This window comes from Oncorhynchus keta, chromosome 6 (assembly GCF_023373465.1).
Source record: "Oncorhynchus keta strain PuntledgeMale-10-30-2019 chromosome 6, Oket_V2, whole genome shotgun sequence".
In the NCBI taxonomy this organism is placed as follows: domain Eukaryota; kingdom Metazoa; phylum Chordata; class Actinopteri; order Salmoniformes; family Salmonidae; genus Oncorhynchus; species Oncorhynchus keta.
The window spans coordinates 32,343,106-32,365,052 of NC_068426.1; the positions used below are offsets into that span (position 1 = coordinate 32,343,106).

General features: G+C 43.0%; 1 protein-coding gene across 1 annotated transcript in view; it reads right to left on the bottom strand.

Moving 5' to 3' along the window:
* Window positions 1-4,241: 4,241 nt before the first annotated feature.
* The window catches only part of LOC118385566 (laminin subunit gamma-3), a 244,519-nt gene continuing 226,813 nt past the window's right edge, over window positions 4,242-21,947 (bottom strand). Inside the window, exons 18-28 of the mRNA XM_052521317.1 lie at window positions 20,587-20,767; window positions 19,260-19,486; window positions 16,891-16,967; window positions 15,270-15,404; window positions 12,249-12,465; window positions 11,981-12,124; window positions 10,216-10,318; window positions 9,467-9,669; window positions 9,140-9,280; window positions 7,302-7,401; window positions 4,242-6,139 (exon numbers count right to left, since the gene is read on the bottom strand). Of these exons, the coding sequence (XP_052377277.1) occupies window positions 5,877-6,139; window positions 7,302-7,401; window positions 9,140-9,280; window positions 9,467-9,669; window positions 10,216-10,318; window positions 11,981-12,124; window positions 12,249-12,465; window positions 15,270-15,404; window positions 16,891-16,967; window positions 19,260-19,486; window positions 20,587-20,767 (1,791 nt within the window). The 3' untranslated portion in view covers window positions 4,242-5,876. The remainder of the gene's footprint in view (window positions 6,140-7,301; window positions 7,402-9,139; window positions 9,281-9,466; window positions 9,670-10,215; window positions 10,319-11,980; window positions 12,125-12,248; window positions 12,466-15,269; window positions 15,405-16,890; window positions 16,968-19,259; window positions 19,487-20,586; window positions 20,768-21,947) is intronic.

A 21,947-nucleotide genomic window follows, 5' to 3' on the forward strand; every position in this document is an offset into this window, starting at 1 on the left:
AGACCCAGAGACCATCCTCCCTACCTCCTGTCTCGCTGCTACACTTGTCTGGAGAATCAAGAGCCTCGTCCGCAAAGGCGCAGCGTTCCCAGCCAGACCCCGGGGGGTAGAACTAACCGGATGTTCGTCCCTGATTCGGCGCACTCCCCAGTCCTGGAATGGGCCCAAGCTTACCTGTTATCCCGGCTCCCGCCGGACCCTGGCTTTCATCTGACAATGTTTGTGGTGGCCCACTATGGTTTCTGACACCTCAACATTCGTCACCACCTGCACTATGTGCACTCAGAACAAGACTCAGAGGCAAGCTCCAGCTGGCCTCCTTTAACTTCTCTGGGATATGTGGGATGGTAGCGTCCCACCCACCTCGCAAACAGCCAGTGAAATTGCAGGACGCCAAATTCAAAACAACAGAAATCCCATAATTAAAATTCCTCAAACATTATTATTAGTTAGTATTATTAGTATTATACACTATATATTTTTTTACCCCCTTTTTCATGGTATCCAATTGTCAGTAGTACTATCTTGTCTCATCGCTACAACTCCGGTATGGGCTCGGGAGAGACGAAGGTCGAAAGTCATGCGTCCTCTGATACACAACCCAACCAAGCTGCACTGCTTCTTAACACAGCGTGCATCCAACCCGGAAGCCAGCCGCACCAATGTGTCGGAGGAAACACCGTGCACCTGGCGACCTTGGTAAGCACGCACTGCGCCCGCCCGCCACAGGAGTCGCTGGTGTGCCAATTGTGCGTCGCCCCACGGACTTCTCGGTCGCGGCCCATTGCAACAGAGCCTGGGCGCGAACCCAGAGTCTCTGGTGGCACAGCTGATGCTGCAGTGCAGCACCCTTAACCACTGTGCCACCCAGGAGGCTTATACACCATTTTAAAGAAACTTCTTTTAAATCCAGCCACAGTGTCCGATTTCAAATAGGCTTTACGGCAAAGCACACCAAACAATTATGTTAGGTCAGAAACTAGTCACAGAAAACCATAAAGCCATGGAGAGGGCTCACAAAAATCAGAAATAGAGATTAAATTAATCACTAACCTTTGATCTTCATCAGATGGCACTCACAGAACTTCATGTTACACAATAAATGTCTGTTTTGTTCGATAAAGTTCATCTTTATGTCCAAAAACCTCATTTGAAATTGGTGTGTTATGTTCAGAACTACATTGTCTCAAACAAACATCCGGTGAAAGTGCAGAGCCACATCAAATTACAGAAATACTCATAATAAACATTGATAAAAGATACAAGTGTTATGCATGGAATTATAGAAAAACTTCTCCTTAATGCAACCGCTGTGTCAGATTTCAAAAAGGCTTTACGGTGAAGATTATGTTAGGTCAGCATCTAGTCACAGAAAAACATACAGCCATTTTACAAAGAAGGAGAGCTGTCAGAAATAGAGTTATAAATATTCACTTACCTTTGATGATATTGACCGGAATGCACTCCCAGGGATCCCAGTTCCACAATAAATGTTTGTTTTGTTCAATAAAGTCCATAATTTATGTCAAAATACCTCCTTTTTATTTGCGCGTTTAGCCTAGTGATCCAAATGCTCAATGCACGATCACTTAGTTCCGCCGAAAAGTTTAAAAAGTTATATTACAGTTCGTAGAAACATGTCCAACGTATAGAATCAATCTTTATGATGTTTTTATCACAAATCTTCAATAATGTTTCAACCGGACAGTGCAATATGACCCCATAGACACTGTACATTGGATAGGCAAAGACTTGAAAACCTACAAACCTCAGATCTCCCACTTCCTGGTTGGACGCCGGCTCCCCGCTATCTTCTCGGGCAGAGGGTATGGCTCTCCACTCCGGATCTGCCCTTCAGGGTGGAATCCCGTAAACTTTCCCCCTGCTTTATCGACCCCTTTCCCAACTCTAAAATCCTTAGACCCACTTATGTTCGTCTTCTGTTGCCCCGCACCCTCCGTATACATCCCACCTTTCATGTGTCTAAGATTAAACCTTTGTCTCACAGCCCTTTGTCTCCTGTTTCCAGGCCCACCCTCCCTCCCTGTCTCATTGATGGCCACCCGGCATACACGGCGAGACGCCTCCTGAGGGTTCAACCTCGGGGCAGGGGTGTCCAGTTACTGGTTGAGAGGGTTATGGCCTGGAGGAGAGGTGCTGGGTCCCCGCTAAGGACATCCTGGACCCGGTCCTCATCACTGACTTTCACAGCAGGCATCCCGGTCAACCAAGTATGTGCCCGGGTAGGCCGCCAGGTGGGGGTGGGTACTGTCACACGCTGAACTGTTTCACCTGTCTTGTGCTTGTCTTCACCCCCCACCAGGTGGCTCCCATTTATCCCCTGTGTATTTATACCGGTGGTTTATGTTTGTCTGTTGCGAGTTCGTCTCGTCAAGCTTACCAGCGTGTTTTTCTAGTCCCTGTTTTCTAGTTCTCACGGTTCCAACCTTTACTGGCTGCCCTGATCCTGAGCCCGCCTGCCCCTTGTCTTTTATTAAATATCAGAGACTCTAACCATCTGCCTCCTGTGTCTGCATTTGGGTCTCGTCTTGTGTCATTATACATTAAGAATGTATGGGTTTAAGATCATGCTGAGCTTTCTGCAGTACAGCTATATGAAGTAGAGTGTGGAGGTCCCAGCATAATGTACAGTACCAGTCAAAAGTTTGGACACACCTACTCATTCAAGGGTTCTTATTTATTTTTACTATTTTCTACATTGTAGAATAATAGTGAAGACATCAAAACTATGAAATAACACATATGTAATCACGTAGTAATCCAAATATATATTATATTTAAGATTCTTCAAATAGCCACCATTTTCTTTGATGACAGCTTTGCACACTCTTGGCATTCTCTCAACCAGCTTAATGAGATGGTCAACTGGAAGGCATTTCAATTAACAGGTGTGCCATGTTAAAAGTTCATTTGTGGAATTTCTTTCCTTCTTAATGCGTTTGAGCCAATCAGTTGTGCTTGTTACAAGGAAGAGAGCCCTATTTGGTAAAATACCAAGTCCATAGTATGGCAAGAACAGCTCAAATAAGCAAAGAGAAATGAGAACATCGTTACTTAAAGACATGAATGTCAGTCAATCCGGAAAATATCAAGAACATTGAACGTTTCTTCAAGTGCAGTCGCAAACAACATCAAGCGCTATGATTAAACTGGCTCTCATGAGGACATCCACAGGAAAGGAGACCCAGAGTTACCTCTGCTGCATAGGATAAGTTCATTAGTTACCAGCATCAAATTGCAGCCCAAATAAATGCTTCAAAGAGTTCAAGTAACAGACGCATCTCAACATCAACTGTTCAGAGGAGACTGTGTGAATCAGGCCTTCATGGTCGAATTGGTGCAAAGACACCACTACTAAAGGACAACAAGGAGAGACTTGCTTGTGCCAAGAAACACGAGCAATGGACATTAGACCGGTGGAAAGTCCAAATGTGAGATTTCTGGTTGTAACCGCCGTGTCTTTGTGAGACGCAGATTAGGTGAACGGATGATCTCCACATTTGTGGTTCCAACCATTAAGCATGGAGGAGGAGGTGTGATCGTGTGGGGGTCCTTTGCTGGTGACACTGTTTGTGATTTATTTAGAATGCAAGGCACACTTAACTAGCATGGCTACCACAGCATTATGCTGCGATACGCCATCCCATCTGGTTTGCGGTTAGTGGGAATATTGTTTGTTTTTCAGCAGGAGAATGACCCAACACATGAGTTGGACCGCAGAGTGAAGGAAAAGCAGCCAACAGGTGCTCAGCATATGTGGGAACTCCTTCAAGACTGTTGGAAAAGCATTCCAGGTGAAGCTGGTTGAGAGAATGCCAAGATTGTGCAAAGCCGTCAAGGCAAAGGGTGGCTACTTTGGATAATCTCAAATCTAAAACATATTTTGATTTGTTTAACACTTTTTGGGTACTACATGATTCCATGTGTTATTTCGTAGTTTTGACGTCTTCACTATTATTCTACAATGTAGAAAATAGTCCAAATAAAGACAAACCCTTGAATGAGTAGATTTGTCCAAACCTTTGACTGGTACTGTATATATCATTCCACCACAGTGGGTCAACAACACACAGGAAGTGATGTTCTCTGGATGCCAGAAATTCTTGTGATTGTTTGTCTCCTCCGTGTGGTAAATGCAATAACTGCATGGAGGTATGTCAGTTTTATCTCCAATAAGTGATCCAATATTGAACAGAAATATAGTCCCATCAAGTCTGAAGTTATTAATGTAATAACAATTTTATTTATATAAGGCACTTCTATCACTGCTTTTCATCATCGATATTTGACTCAGTATACATTTTTAGGTGTTCATTATACAGTCTTGTCTATGGCTTTGGCAATTGCTGTGCTTGTTTCTTCAATACTAGTAAACAGCACCGATATGTGGCCAGAAGGAGATATTGCAAAGAGATGTTGTTTACAAAATCACACAAACATGCGCGCGTGCACACACACACACACACACTCCATTTTATTTTCATTTTTTGCTTTCAACAGTTTTTTTCTGGCTATTATCTAAACACAAAAGCAATCATATACTATTTGTTGTCTGACAAAATACAATCACCTGCTGAAATGGAACATAGTCTTTGCAGAGGTCCCATTTCTATATTTTCCATAATTCAGCAGGTATTCCAGCCTCAGGTACCCACATAGAACAAACAAAGAGTTAGCTGTTTTAGTCCTTTTCCATTTGCCAGACAAGAGAAGATAATTTGCTCAGAGAGAGAAAGAGAGAGAGAAAGGTAGAATGTTTTAGAGAAAAGTGAAAAAAGGAGATTGAGGAAAAGTGAGGGGCACACGCAGAATCCCAAACTATGTGTGTGTGTGTGTCTGTGTGTTTGCAGTAGAAGGCTGAACCCTACAGAGGGCAAAATTACTCATTGTTAATTATGGTGGGCTGATGAAAAATAACTCAAGTGTAAATGAATGTGTCAGGTTGGAGAAGCGCCACAGCGCAAACACTCCTTCCTCCAAAGTGGAAAATCAGCATTATTTAAAACTTGATAGAACACAGAGAGCTAGCTGACTGTTATTATTCACAGATGAATTCAAATGCTGTTGGAAATATGAAGGGTGAAATTAAATGACAATGAACATAAACACTAAGGAAACAGGGCAGGGGTGATATGGATTTAGAAGGAGGGATGGAGAGAGGGGATTAAGAGGCTAGAACAGGAGAGAGGATGGTTAAAGCCAAAAAGGAGTGAGGGGTAGAATTAAAAGAAAGAACGTGATAATGATGGTGGAAGTTGAAAGCGGGCAATGGCAATGGAAAACTGATTATGGCTGCATATCTGCTAAATATGTGTATAAGACCAATACGATTTGATTTAGTGGTACTGACGGTATCAGCCAGGTCAGTTTATTAGAGGTCAAATTTTGAAAAGCACAGAGACAAAGTGGTAGAACTGTGTGACTGTACTGCAGCATAGGGGGATGCACAACCACAACCACAGTACTGAAGAACAAACTAAGAAGGATACCTGGATGATTCCACCTACACTCCTCATCTATGGCTGTGTCCCAAACGGCACCCTAATACCTACACAGTGCACTACTTTTGCCCTATGGGCCCTGGTCAAAATTAGTCCACTATATGGAATAGGGTGCAATTTGGGACTCAGATATTATCTCCCCTAAATAATTCAAATACCAATGTCCTATCCATCATCTGTGACCCTACTTGTCCCCTCTTCACCTTCCTATGCCCAATTACAATTATTCTGGTGTAAGAAACATGGTGGGACCTCTCTTTTAAATCATTGAAGTGGTGTGAACGAGTGTGTATACACCAGGAAGGCGGTAGAATGCATGGACTAGGGCTCTAGTGTCCTCCTGGTGCCCCGATCCTAGTGTCCCTCTATTCCCGAGGCCTGAGGGCAGGTCTGGGGCAGGTGCAGGGCAATGTCCTTCAGACTGTCTCTCTCCTGTCTGATCTCCTGCAGGTCCTGTTCCAAGTGGGTCAGCTGGCTGTTCTGGTCCTGGGCGGCTGATCGCAGGGTATGGATCTTCCCGTTCAGGGCCGGGCTCTCCACGCTGCCACGCAGAACACTCAACCGCACCGCCGTCTCACTCAGTATACGTTCAAACCGTTCCAGCGCCATGCCCCCATCTGGTCAACGGAAAACAACAGAGTATTTGAGGTACTACATTGTTCTTTCAGGAGTTATTCTGAAAAAGCGTGAGACACAGAAAGAGGGATGAACAGGGTACTTTAAAGCTAGGAGTATTGAGCAGGCCTACACTCTCAGTAAAAAAGCTGCTAGCTAGAACCTGAAAGGGTGCTTCGGCTGTCCCCATAGGATAACCATTTGAAGAAACCTTTATGGTTCCCATAATAGTTCTACTTGGAACCAAAAAGGGTTTTCCTATGTGGACAGCTGAAGAACCCTTTTGAAACCCTTTTTCTAAGAGTGTAGTATTAAACTTTTGCCATCAGCAGGGCTCTTGTCTTCTGACATCTGTGTGCCACCATGTTGTGCCCCCCCAATAATGGGGTTAATAGAGGGACATTTCTTGATCAGGATCGTGCCACACACCCCGCCAGCTGTAAGTGACTCCTAGTGACTCATTGACAGGGCCAGACGGGAACTGTGGAAAACCATTTAATTAATTCCTGCACAGCTAGTTTCTGCATTTAAATCAATAAAAATATAGCAATATTTTTGGGGGTTTAATTTAGATGATTTATACCAGTGTATGTATAAATGTATAAACTGGGTAGTTTGAGCCCTGAATGCTGATTGGCTGACAGCCGTGGTATATCAGACCGTATGCCACGGGTATGACAAAACATTTCTTTGTAATTCTCTAATTACATTGGTAACCAACTTATAATAGCAATAAGATATCTCTGTGGTTTGTGAGATATGGCCAATATAACATGGCTAAAGGCTGTATCCAGGCACACCCCTCGTGTGTTATTGCTTCATTATCTCAACCCTAGAGTTGTGTGTTGAGTTCAGGATAATCCTTCTCCGTCTGAGCAATCCTTTTGGACCAATTTACTAATGACCATTCTGACTTCTCTATCTGACATATGACTGACTGGATGGAAGTCAAGTCTGATCAGTGGCGAGGGCAGTAACATGTAAGTGTAGACGTTTCTGGTTGATCTGAAATGTTGCATTTGTTACTGCATGAAATGTATGTGCATCCCAAATGGCACCCTATTTTTCTACTTTTGACCTGATGGGCCCAAAAGTAGTGCACTATATTGGGAGTAGGATTCCTTTTTGGGACAGACAAGAAAACGTCAGCAGGTTTTAACTTACCTATTTTACTGACGAGCTGTGTGAGTGTGAGGGAGTAGGCCTCAAGCTGAAGCTTAGCTGCCTGGATGTTCACCTTTACACTGGCCAGAGACTCTACAGGCTGGTGATCACAGAGGGAGAAATATACAGTGACATCACGTGCATAGATCAGGGCTTTCCAACCCTCTTCCTGGAGATCTACCATCCTGTAAGTTCAGTCCAACCCTCTTCCTGGAGATCTACCATCCTGTAAGTTCTCAGTCCAACCCTCCTTTAGCACATCTGATTCTACGAAGTAACTGCTCACCAAGACCTTAAAGCTAAGAATCCTTAGTTTATACATCCATTTCTGGACTTGTATGATATACTGTAGACCCGTTGATTCTTGAAGAAAATAACTTTTAAATGCCTCATGAGACGAGATCAACTGTCATACTCATCAAAACCCAAGATATATACAGTATATACACACATATATATATACATATACACATTTTTATACATATATATATATACATATACACACATATACATATACATATACATATATATTTGTGAACAACGTGAATGTAATCAAACACTGTATGGCTTCAAAACATGGTTAAAACGATCGTGTTGATATCATGCATAGTCAGTCCTTGAATCCATAGCTCAGTCTATGATTTTGAGTGGTTACATTTCTCCAGGCCCATCCCTCAGCTTTTTTACAAGAACAGCCTGTAGAACAGTAGGTCCGATGACAGGACCAATCAGTTAGATGGGCATTTGATTTCTATAGAGGGTGGCAGGTTTTTTTCACGGGACCTCCAAATTCTTTTGTGGGTGTTATAGTAAAGACCATAGGTGGCGCATGAGTTTCAAGTTTGGGGAAGCTTACAATTTATCCTACCATTTCTACTGATCTGCATGCCAGGGATGATTTTCAAATGCGTTATTTGAAAAGGACCAGTTTAATTTCAATAATAACGTTTTAGTTTCTCAAAAAAGTGGTTAATCATAAAAACCTGAATAAAATTATAAAAATCTAAAAGTTCAAAATCAACTTATGCGAGAGCACCAGCCTCTGCCAAATGGACACATTGATACGCCTTGATTTAAAAAACGAGTGCATGGAACCAGTGGTTGGAACCAAAACTATTTTACAATAATTCTGTTCTCAACAGAACCATTATTTATTTTGTTCCATTTTACTGTTCCGACCAGCAAAATAAAGTAATGAACCGGTTCGAAACCAAAACAACTACCGGTTTATAGCATTCCTTTCTGTTCCTTTTTAAACCTCTGAAGTCATTTTTTTTGTTTTTTATTTAGCTTGACATTAAATTAATTAGAGCAGCTTGTTATGGAGCTGGTAAGCTATTTCATCTATTTGGGAAAATCTGTATTATGGAAAAAGAGCAAATCTTTTGCCGTAACAGTATGGTTTAATCATAATGAAGACAAATACAAACACTATGCATTGTGCTAACAGTCACTATGGACAGACAAGTGTCAAGGCTAGATGTGACTGAACTTTTGTTGGTGGGGAGAGAGCGAGAGAGAGTGGAGGAGGAGGCTTGAAGCGCTCAGCACCTTGTTATGACATGCATTACCTGAAATAGCCCCACAGAATTAGTAGGAGCGGCATCTATTAAGGAACTTGGAATGTATTTGAACTTCCGAGAGTTGGCTTAAAGTTGGATCAGATCTAGCTAACTTGTGTGCGCAGAGCAGAACTAGAATTAAAAACATGTCTGACCTTTTTGTAGTTAATAAATACAATGTGAAACATGACAACCATAGTATCCTTAACTAGTTTATCCATTCTTCTCGAATTAAAACACTCTCCCTAATTTCTGAATCACGTGTTTTGGTTATACCTCTGCGTTCGTCTGGGTTTGTGCCTGAACAGTGTGGTTCTCCTGCTCAGCCAGCTGCTGCAGGGTTATGTCTACAGATGAGCTGAGCTGGGCAGACAATGTCCTCGTGTGCTTGCCCTGGGTTAGGGTGGCCTTGGCCTCCTGGGCTCAGAGAAAAACACAGACAGAGGAATACGAAGAATAAAGGAAAGAGACAAATGAACATGGTTCCGAGGGGTGAGGTGTGTTGTGTGAATGGAATCTCATTGCTCAACCCACAGGGTGAGTTGGATGCATGCACACACGCACAACACACACACATCTATGCCCCCCTACACCCATACTTACTTTAGACAGGGCATTTGCGGTGTGTTTTGCTTCTTGTGCGGTAGCGTTGGAGAGGGTAGCGCTCTCCAAGGCAGGCCTAAGGACTCGCTTGGTCTGGTTCACCTTCTTACTGACGTCTTCCAGAACCTTCTCCCTCAGCAACCTCTCCCTCTTCAGAGCAACCTTCGTCTGGGCCTGCCTTTGAGGCCACTCTCTCTGCATGTCTGAGGGATGGAGAGGGGCAACGCAGGTTGGCCAGCGACATGGCTACAGAAGTGATAATAACTGACAATGGGTCGTGTAGGACTATTCTATTTTATTTTACACAATCTATTTACTAGTAACACAGTTGGTGAGAAAATATTCCTTCTAGTTCCATTCCACTTTATTCCATTTTACTCAGATTCCCCTGATGAAATTTCCAACAACAAATCCGAAGTGGCACCTTGTTTATTTTTTTTATTTTTATAAACAGTGAACATATTATTATAATGAGTTGAAGGCTGTGAAACTGAAAGTGCATTTGAGACCACAATCGCAGATGCTCTTACTCCCCACACAAAATGACAAGGGGAGCGTAACAGGGTGAGACACATTCGTAATGGTTACATTTGGGTTATAGTTGTTTTTCTCAGTATTGTTTTTTTCTCTCGATTTGATTGGAACAACTCTGTGGGCTGCTATTGCAGCGATGGGGATGCAAAAACTAAGCAAACTGTCGGAAATGTAAAACAGAAATGGAAAGAAATACAAAATGCTGTAAATGTCACCTTCCAGTTCTCTCCGCAGGGTAATGGCCTTTGACTCCACTTCCTTCCCTGTCACCACCGATGACAGGGCAATGACCTTTGACCCCTGGGCTTGAACTGTCAGCTGCAGAGGCACCAGGGATGGAGAGAGAAGGGGTAGTGAACCTTACAGAACCTCAGGGACATGAGTGACATTAGACTGCACAACAACCTGACCAGAAGCATCTACCATCTACTGCAGTGTTTCCGAACTCCAGTTCTCCAGTTCTACCCCAATAGTAGCCTACAATTTTTATTAAGCCCAGACAAACACACCTGACTCAACTTGTCAACAAATCATCAAGCCCTCTGTGAGCTGAATCAGGTGTGTTTGTCTGGGGCTACAACAAACATGTACTGTTGGGGGTACTCACTGGTGTACCAGACACCCCCACAGCCCCCGCAAGGCAGGGGGGGAGGGGCAACGAGCTCTGGGGGCTCATGTGCCTATCATCAATGTCACACAGTAACCCCTGTTTTTTGGGCTTCAAGAATGTGACTGATCAAAGTGCCTCAGGCTTTGAAAAATACATTATTGAACTGATTAAAAGTAAGGGGATATCGGTGAACAAATGCCGTGTTCAACGCTATGACGGCGCCAGTGCAATCAGACAGAGCCCAAAGCTTTGTTCTTAGGTAGTTCTTTACTAGTTTTAGTTTAGAAAACGATCTCTCGATGGTTAAAAACAGCTTGATTACCATAGCAACATGAATGAAACTGGGCAGAAGGAAGTGGTGATAAGCAGTTCTGCAACATATTTAAATGAGCCTCAACAGGTTACGAAAAGAGATTATCTGTACAGGAAGCTCTGGGGACGGGTCATCTGGATGCTGGACAGCCAATAAATTGGCAGATGCGGACAGACTTATCTTTTTTAACAGTTCTTGAAGGCCAAAAAAAAAGTGGTTTGCGATTTCGTTCATACTGGCGTTGTGTGTCGGGCCCGTCGGGCCTGCAACCTAGGCCTAAAGGCTGTGGTGAAAATATTTGATCGCAAAAATACAAGGTGACGCAGTCGCATACTGGAGCTACTACAGACAAGCACAGACACATAGAGAGAGATGTCACAATGAATACTTCAGGAGAATTGTTAGGCTATTTGATGTGTAATTTTTTAAATAAAAAGTGTATAAATAGCAGCTAAATACGAGCTATAGATAGTAGGCTACACTGCAATAATAAAACGATCCCTAGTAAGCTGGTGTTTTGAGGGTGGACTGACTATTAATTTGGCATTAATAGGATGGGTTTAGGCACCACAACTTTCCATCCAAGCTGGGAGAGAGCGCAAGGATGGATCAGGTCGTGCAGGTTCAGGTAGGCTATACAGGACAGTTGTATATTCTAGAAAAATCTATTGGTAGCTTATTAGTATACAGTTGCATCGAAAATGTATTTTACAATCTGCATTGTTTGATTTTCCAACTTGTATTACTGAACAAGTAATTACATTATTGCCGCCAGCCAACAGTCTAAATGTCAGCATTGCAGCAACTTGTATAGCTTTGTGAATTGTCAGGCTTAACATGAGAAAACACGAATGATGCAGCCCCCAATAACTGTAGTTTACAGACTGACACTGCATGTGAGTTATGTGTCAGTTATTTTGTCTATTGGTACAGTGTATTCTGTTTGTTGTTGTTAGCCCCATTTCACCAGGTCAAATTTCGGTTGCATGTAAATAAATAAATAAAGGCAATTCTGACATCATTATCTACTGTAGTGTGAAGATAAAGCCCCCTTTACCTTGTGCATGTCCTGTACGGCAGCAAGGTTGTTGTGGGCGGTCTGTATTCGAGGCTCCATCTCCTCTCTGATCTTACTGGCCAGTTCTCCTTTAGACTGGACATGGAACGCCAGCTCAGATGTCCTGTTGCTCAGCTCAACACCCTGAGGGAAGGGACGCACAGCAGTGATCCATTCATCCATCATTCCATCCAATCCACCCATTCCTTCGGTCAGTCAACTTGAGAGTACAATGAATTTGTTACCCCTGACCCTCGTAGCCACTGACCTCTGTTTGGTTGGCACCCAATTTTAGGCTGGGGTCTGATTGGTTGGTTCCTGATGTGGGGTTGGGCATCTTTTTGGACAGCTCCAATATGGAGGATGTGAGGTTAACAAAGGCAACCATGATCTCAGCAGACTCCTCCTCCAGTGACAGCTGAATGGCTAGAGTCTCATTCACCTGGGCCGTCAAATTCTCCTTCATCTGCTGCATGTCTGCCATTCTGAAAGAGAGATAGAGAGAGAGAGATAGGAAGGGAGAGAGATAGAAAGAGAGAGAGATAGAAAGGGAGAGAGGGCGGAGGGGGAGAGAGAAAGAGAGAAAGAAAAATAGAGAGCGAGAGAGAGATAGATCGTTCAGTGTTTTGATTCTTGAGTGTCCCTCATATTTATCAATGGACACATGTGTGCACACACACACACACTTCCTGCTTTCTACCCACCCACCCACCAAATTGCTCTGAAAGAATGACAGAATTCCCCAGAACCAAGCAGTCTAGTGCTGGTATGAAGGAAATCAATTTCAAGTTTCTTGCCTCCCACCAACTCCCATCGAGGCGTGGCCACCAGAGGGATTTGCATTTTTTCGTTGAGCGTTTGGGATAATCCTCAGTGCAATCTCATGCTAAGCGATGCTGCTCCTTCCATGCTGCTACTCCATGAAAGCAGCCCCTGAAAGCAATAGGCTTAAAGAGGAAGGAATAAGAGCTGTTCCCCTGTGACTAAATGTCTTACTTTCTCAACCAGTTTGCCTTAAAGAGCTGCAAAAAAAGAGGCAGGTTTATGACATTTTGTTGTGGGGCACCGCTACAGCTAACTAAACCACTTCTGGGCCCTGTTTGGGAAAAATATATAGAGTGACAGAGGAGCAACAAAATTGTGGAAATTAGGTACTGTGTTCAGATATTGCTTCAAGGGGCAAGGAACATCTCTTAGGGCACGGCTGTTTTTATCCTTGCTCTGTGCAGGCTAACACGCTTTTTCGCACCTTTATGTGGAGCCTTTAAAGAGAGACAGTGTTGGAGGGATGGTGCTGGCAAGAAAGCGAGAGAGAAAGAGAGAGAGCGGGAAAGAGATAAAGACTGTGTATCTGCGCGTGTAATGTGTAGGTGTGTCTGAGAATGAATGACTGATACTTTGTTTTCTTGTCAAATCTCCAGTTGGCATCCCATCCCTTATAGGATTAGTTGACACATAAACAAAAAAGACAATAATTTAACTCAGTGGTAATTATTTTTCCGGTGTTCTCTGCAGTGCACATTACATTGAGCGTAATTTAATAAAATAATACACTCAATAAATAATAGTAAATAGGGTTATCCAAACAATAGCTGTATCCCTAGAGCAGTAAAAAATATACATACAGTACATACGGAAAGTATTCAGACCCTTTCACTATTTCCACATTTTGTTACGTTACAGCCTTATTCTAATTGAATTAAATCATTTCCCCCCCTCTTCAATGTACACACAGTACCCCATAATGACAAAGCGAAAACAGATTTTTTTACATTTTGGCAAATTTATAAAAAAAATATAAACAGAAATATCTTATTTACATAAGTATTCAAAAGGTTTGCTTTGAGATTTGAAATTGAGCTCAGGTGCATTCTGTCTCCATTGATCATCCTTGAGATGTTTCTACAACTTGATTTGGAGTCCACCTCTGGTAAATTCAATTGATTGGACATGATTCCCCTGTGACTAAATGTCTTACTTTCTCAACCAGTGTGCCTTAAAGAGCTGCAAAAAAAGAGGCAGGTTTATGACATTTTGTTGTGGGGCACCGCTACAGCTAACTAAACCACTTCTGGGGCGGCAGGGTAGCCTAGTGGTTAGAGCATTGGACTAGTAACCGGAAGGTTGCAAGTTCAGACCCCTGTGCTGAGTAATCTGTTCATCTTTAGCTTCTCGTCTGACTGCAGTTTTGATGTTTAATGCCCCCCCCCACGCAATGACAGTGATGATCAGCTGTTTTTTCATGAGATGCCGTTCTACCCTGAGGAGAACCCACAGGAATGAGTGGCACTGTGCCTTGTTAAAGTATTTACCAGTAAGGGTAATGGGATAAGGTTTGAGGCACACTGGTTTCCTGGGTGTTCTCTTTTCGTTTGAGTTTCTAATTTTAGTATAGATACCTCCCTTTTGAGAGACATGTGTAAAATATTGTTAACTATCATGAAGAAGTGATAAAAGGAGTGGTAGTGTAGTAGAATAGTACTATGTCTCTTTCTGATTTTTCAGTTTCTCACACTTATCATATGTTTGACCTGTTTGCATACTTAGAAATGTGCCTGTTGTAGACAGACACGGTGTCTGAGGTTTGTTCTCACAAGGTCAGCGGGAGTGGAAATATTGGCTGAACGCCCAGACTGTGGTTGCCAGGTGATCTCCTCCTCTGCAGCCGGTCACTGGGAGCAAAACGCTTTGCTGAGAAAGGATGCACTTGGCTATCTTTGTGTAACCTGAAGCGATGGTATAAATATACTGATGGGGGAAAAACCTCATCAGAGCTTCTGACTAAACTCCACATGAGGTGCTGTTGGTCTGTAATCTATCCACTGGCGTGAATAAACTTACATTAATTTAAGCTTGACATTGGGGTCCTTAGTGGTCATTTCCATGACACCTGTTTGTATTTTCCTTTTGTGTACATTTATTTTCATCACCATCTGAACACATAACGATCCACTTGGACTGGCCGACCAAGAGGTCAAGAAAGGTAGAACTGGCCTTGGACCAAGGTAAGGTTGTTGCCTCCCTAGGCACATGTACATTCAACACCTAGGCGCATATGCTGATTCCTCACATAGATGCACATCTTAAAATCAGGTTTACATACCAGTTAACTAGTCCCAAGACCCCTAGACATAACGAGTGCAGCAAAATCAGTAGGCTGGTTATTGGTTTCGTAACAATGCATATAGAATGGTGAGAATCGCAATACATATATCGGCACCTAAGTATTGTGATGAAAGTGGGAAGTCGCTGGCAATTCCCAGCCCGTGTGTGATGCCTAGTTACTCACTGCTCCGTGAGGTTGCTGATGTATTCCTCAATAGAGTTGTCCTCCAGTAGGTCCATCAGGAGAGAGTAGGTCTGGTTGGAGGCCATGAAAGCTTTGGTCGCTATAGACTCTATATGACCAGCCATCTCTGTGTGACTGAAAGATGGAGAAAGAAGGAGACAGGGAATCGTATAAGATATATATACACTACCGTTCAATAGTTTGGGGTCACTTAGAAATGTCCTTGTTTTAGAAAGAAAACACACATCAAATTGATCAGAAATACAGTGTAGACATGGTTAATGTTGTATATTACTATGGTAGCTGGAAACGACTGATTTTTTATGGAATATCTACAGTTGAAATCGGAAGTTTACATACACTTTGGTTTGAGTCATTAGAACTTGTTTTTCAACCACTCCAGAAATTTCTTGTTAACAAACTATAGTTTTGGCAAGTCGATTAGGACATCTACTTTGTACATGACACAAGTAATTTTTCCAACAATTGTTTAGAGACAAATTATTTCACTGTATCACAATTCCAGTGGGTCAGAAGTGTATATACACTAAGTTGACTGTGCCTTCAAACAGCTTGGAAAATTCCAGAAAATTATATCATGGTTTTAAAAGCTTCTGATAGGCTAATTGTGTGCCTCTTTGCTTGACATGATGGGAAAATCAAAAGAAATCAGCCAAGACCTCAGAAAACAAATTGTGGACCTCCACAACTCTGGTTCATCCTTGGGAGCAATTTCCAAACGCCTGAATGTACTTTGGTCCGAAAAGTGCTAATCAATCCCAGAACAACAGCAAAGGACCTTGTGAAGATGCTGGAGGAAACAGGTACAAAAGTATCTATATCCACAGCAAAACGAGTCCTATGTCGACATAACCTGAAAGGCTGCTCAGCAAGGAAGAAGCCACTGCTCCAAAACCGCCATAAAAAAAAAGCCAGACTACGGTTTGCAACTGCACATGGGGACTTTTTCGAGAAATGTCCTCTGGTCCGATGAAGCAAAAATAGAACTGTTTGACCATAACACTTTTTTAAAACACTTTTTGGGTTGAAACATGATTCCATATGTGTTATTTCATAGTTTTGATGTCTTCAGTAATATTCTACAATGTAGAAAATTGTAAAAAAAAAATGAAGAAAAACCCTTGAACGAGTAGGTGTCCAAACCTTTGACTGGTACTGTATATATATATATGGGTCTGACTACCACACCTGAGTTCAAATAGTATTTATTATATCAATTACTTCAGCTTAGCTAATCTTGTGCTGCAATGGAACCAATGGAATAGACCCGAATATGCAAACACTGACAGCGCCCATATGGAACTCCAGGCAAGTTTGATGAAACGGCTCAAAGTATTTGACAGAAAACCAACAGGTCTGCTGAGCACAAGTCAAATGGATTCCAGTTATCTCGTCGATCTCTCTACTTCCTCTCAATAGACCGAATGGGCATTCATTCAGTATATTCAGAGGCTTTGTACTGTTGTCATTGACAGAGGGTGTCGGTGGCAGGCCAGCCATTGTGTGACTGACAGACGGAAGAGGCAGTGCCTCTATTAGAAGAAGATGACCTTTGTGTGTCGTAATTGGCCACTTAGTCTATTGACCTCCAGTGACTTACCTTTTCATAAGTATCTCTGATTCGTTTACCGCAGAGTTCCAGCGGTTGGGCACAGGTGTCATCTTGAAAGGGATGACCTTTGGGAAAGCAGAGCAGAGTGGGAAGAACTGAAACGGTGCAGTCTCATAGACAAAAGAAAACTGGAGGACAACGTTTATACAGTATGATCTGTATAGGCTGACATCAGTTGCTATTTTAAACCTGAATTGTGACCATGCACAGTTGTCTGCTGACCTTCGATGAACAATGTTCAACTCAAAGTAGGCTGACTCAGAACTCACTGTTCAATAGGCATTTCAGGAAGACATACTGAAGGCTGCAATTACACACATTCACTCACTAATGTATACAGTGGCAAAGTTTTTCTGTTGTGGCACCAGTAGATAAATGTTGACTATTTTACCTTGTGACACTTATTTTGGGAACATTCGAATAATTGAATCGCAATACATGACACACACACTACTCTTCCTATTTTGGAGTCGTTCTGCTTGTTAATGTGGAATGGCATTGCTCTGGCTCCAGGCTTGCCCAAACGACTGGGGAGGTAAGTTAAATGCACGAACGAACACACACACACACACACACACACACACACACACACACACACACACACACACACACACACACACACACACACACACACACACACACACACACACACACACACACACACACACACACACACACACACACACACACACACACACACACACACACACACACACACACAAAGCTCTGCCAAAACAAGCTCTCTCATTTCCCCAGAACCGCATAACATGGCAGCCATTTTCATAATAGAATTCCAAGCTGACGCTATTGAGCGTGAAGATACGGGGGAAAGCTTGAGCTGTAGCATAACAGATCATTCATTTCAGCCGAGAGTTAGTCAGAGAAACGGTGTGCTCACTCACTCGATTTTTAGAGATATGGAGCTTCACATTGAGGAATACTGTGCTTTAGGGATCCCTATTGATCAATGCATTTGGACCTCTACTGAATAGCCACTAGTAACTCAGTTTTTTTTCAAATGAAAAAAATGCCAAAATACTTTAAATGGATAAATAACTGCAGACCTTGCTAAGCGTGATCACTATATGTTCATGTATGCTACTGCAATGTCAACCGAATAAATATATAAACGCAACATGCAACAATTTATAACATTTTACAGAGTTACTGTTCATATCAGTAAATCAGTCAATTGAAATAGATTCTTTAGGCCCTAATCTATGGATTTCACATGACTGGGAATACAGATATTGTATGCGTCTGTAGTAAGGTAGGGGCGTGGATCAGAAACCCAGCCAGTATCTGGTGTGACCACCATTTGCCACATGCAGCGCGTCACATCTCCTTCTCATAGAGTTGATCAGGCTGTTGAGTGTGGTCTGTAAGCCTGTTGTCCTACTCCTCTTCAATGGCTGTGTGAAGTTGCTGGATGTTGGCGGAAACTGGAACACGCTGCCGTACATGTCGATCTAGAGCGTCCCAAACATGCTCAGTTGCCGTCAGGTCAAGACCCTGGTGAGGACGCCCGAGCACGCAGATGTGCTTCCCTAAGACTGTTTCTGACAGTTTGTGCAGAAATTCTTCTGTTGTGCAAACCCACAGTTTCATCAGCTGTATGGGTGGCTAGTCTCAGATGATTCCGCAGGTGAAGCTGGATGTGGTGGTCCTGAGCTGGTGTGTATACACGTGGTCTGCAGTTGTGAGGATGGTTGGACTGTCAAATTCTCTAAAATGACTGCAGCGGCTTATGGTAGAGAAATTAACATTCAATTCTCTGGCATCAGCTCTGGACATTCCTGCAGTCAGCATGCCGATTGCACACTCCCTGAAAACTTGAGACATGTGTGGCATTGTGTTGTGTGACAAACCTACACATTTTAGAGTGGCCTTTTATTGTCCCCAGCACAAGGTGCACCTTTGGAATGATCATGCTGTTTAATTAGCTTCTTGATATGCCACACCTGTCAGGTGGATGGATTATCTTGGCAAAGGAGAAATGCTCTGAAACAGTGATATTAAGAAAATTGAGCACACAATTTGAGAGCGTATTGAACATTTCTGGGATCTTTTATTTCAGCTCCTGAAACATGGGACCAACACGTTTATAGTTTTGTTCGGCATTCATTTATGAATACTTCAAATGACAGACTCAGCAGCAGTCATTGACGAGTCAGAGACAGTGTGTTGTGTTCCAAATGGCTCCCTGTTCCCTACATAGTGCACTTCTTTTTTTGTTGTTGACCAGGGCCCATGTCTTTGGTCGAAAGTAGTGCACTATGCAGGGAATGGGGTGCCATTTGGGACAGTGTGAGAGTAAACGGTGTGAGAGACGGTGTGAGAGTAAATGTCCCACTGACCATGTTGTCCAGGTCCAGAGTTGCCTGCGTCAGCTGTGTCTGTGCACTTCTAACCACGGACACAGAGTCAGCAAGGGTCCTGCACAATGTTCTCCACCCTTCCTCCTGCTCTTCCTCCACGCTGGCGCTACAGTTCATAGCGGTGGCAACAGTGTGCAGCTGAGCTGAGAGAGTGTGTGTAGACATCTCCAGGAGAGCAAACTGTTTGACAAAGGCTTCTTTTGCCTCTGCGGGGAATCAAAGAAATAAGATGTGAGCAAACTTCAAAATACACAGCATGGATCAGTAAACAGATCCTTTGGATTCCATTTCAATAGTATTGTTATTTGGGACACAAGGCCTGCCAACCCCGTTGTAGTGTGATTTGTAGTGGAACCGTTGCATTTTATCATGGCCTGCATATTGTAAATTCTTAGACTGAACTCACTGCATAGTGAGTCCAGATGCCTTTGGTTGTTGTTCTGGTTTTATTGTCGTCTCATAATGTTAACTGCCGTGCGCCTAGCTAATGTGACATTCTGAGTCTATTTGTGAGAGGAGGGTCATTACCGCTTTGTTCGCTCTGTGAGATGATAAACTGTGTCTGTGTGTGTGTGTTTGTCTGTGTGTATACTGTTCTGTCTCGGTGCTCCACACACTCCCCCCTCCTAGCCTAGCGTTATTGGACCGCACAGAGCAGAATGTCCCACCAACGAAGACTAGTGGCGTACCAAAGTAGGGTGGGCAGCGGTCGGACTGCCATAATCCTGATTATAGCTTTAATCATAATGAGGTACAGGGATTAAAAGATGTGCTTGCTGCATCTCTGTCATACAAATAGGGATTAAGTTGCCCATACACAGCCCTGCCTGCCTTGTTCTGTATTGTTGGGACTTAGCCTCCATTCTGTCCATATCAATGAACCTGTAAGCCTTTTATGGTACTCCCCCCCTGCTCATAAAATAATGAGAAATTCCATTAATTGTGGAGAGATGATTGTTAGGCTGGTTGACTGCTGATTCAGTCTCGTTCTATCCCATTATGTTGGGTTATATATTTAACCAGAACAGTCAGCGAGGCATATGGGCAGTCATTCTGGGTGCGGTTTGGCGTCATCTGCTCTAGGTCTACTTGATCCACGGAATGGGACGGCGTGATGGTATTGCAATCTACAGTGTGAGATGGGCTATACGTCAGGTATAATGGCCAAATGAGAGTACAGTGGTCAACTGCATTGGGCAGTGGGATTTCCGATTTCCTGACTGGTTGGTTGAGAATAACAAACTGTCACAGAGTTTTCTGATTGATCGAGTGGAATGAGTGAGTGGGTGGGGTGCTGATTGTTTACCTTGGATAGCCAGGAAGTCCTCCAGCGCATTGGGCAGGCTGTCCTCCCCCTGATGGCCACGCTCGTGATGCTGGCGCACGTGATACTCGCGCACGTGATACTGGCGTCCCGAGCCATTCCGGCAGTCGAAGCGTGCCAGGAGCTTCTCCAAATCCTGCAGCCGTGCCTTCAGCTTCCCTGCCTGTATGGGAAAACACCAGAACACCAAACAATGGAGGTTTGGTGTGGGGAGATTGTCAATGATGAGAATACAAATACAAATCTGCACTCTGGTATGCTGCTCCCAAAGTGTGTAATGAAAAAAGAACAACTTTTCGATCCCAAACTGGTTCCTAACAAAGATAAGGTTTCCTCTCAGATCCAGGATCTGGAAAGGTTTTGTATAGGTGTACGCACTTCCCCCTTTTAAAGGCCCAGTGCAGTCAAAAACTTGATTTCCTGTGTTTTATATATATTTCCACACTGATGTTGTAATAATACGGTAAAATGTTGAAAATGATGATACTGCCCTTTTAGTGTTAGAGCTGTTTGAAAAAAACACCTGGAATTTCAGCTTGTAAATTAGTAATAGACCAACAGGAAAGAGTTCCACACCTCTCTGCCAACAACAGCTAGTTTTCAATTGTCCCCTCCCCACTAAGACCACACCCAGACTGTCCGAGCAAAGTTCTTGCTTGAGAAAATGCTCTTTGCTAAGAAGATATTTGTTTTTCATATTTTGACATTTTAATTGAGAACGCAACTTAATTGTTACCCAGAAGTGATTAGATATTGAAAGAAAACAAAATGGCTGCGATGGACTTTTCTCAACACGAGATTGTCAATGAAAGCAGATGACAACATGATCCCACAGTGGCCAAAAACAAATCACACCCAGCCATATTTACAGTGTATTCAATCTCATTCAAAACACGGAGATAAACATCTACGTTAAGAGTCGATTGTCTATCTTAACGTGAAACCGATTGTACATTTTAAAAGCAATACTCTCTGTGCAGTGGGAGCAGGGCAAGCTCAACCCTAATAAGCACAGTTTCATACATTGGTTGTCAATTCTTAAGTGGACCTTGCTTTTGCATGAGCTTCCAGGCCTCGATGATTAAGGCATATTACTGGCTGGGGAGACATACGTTTTTGGAGTAGGCAATTAGCAGGCTCAACCTGTGTGTGTGTGTGAGTGTGTGTCGCTGCTAAACACGAGCAGGTGAGGAGGTACAGATGTCCTATCTTAATTTGATCACTCTGTTGTTTGCAGAGAATTGTCCTGTGCAGCAGAAAATGCCATTTGTGGTGAATTCAAGGTTTAAAAAGGCTTCAAAAGATTGTAATTTTCACATAAAAAATGGAGTGGATTTGCCCTT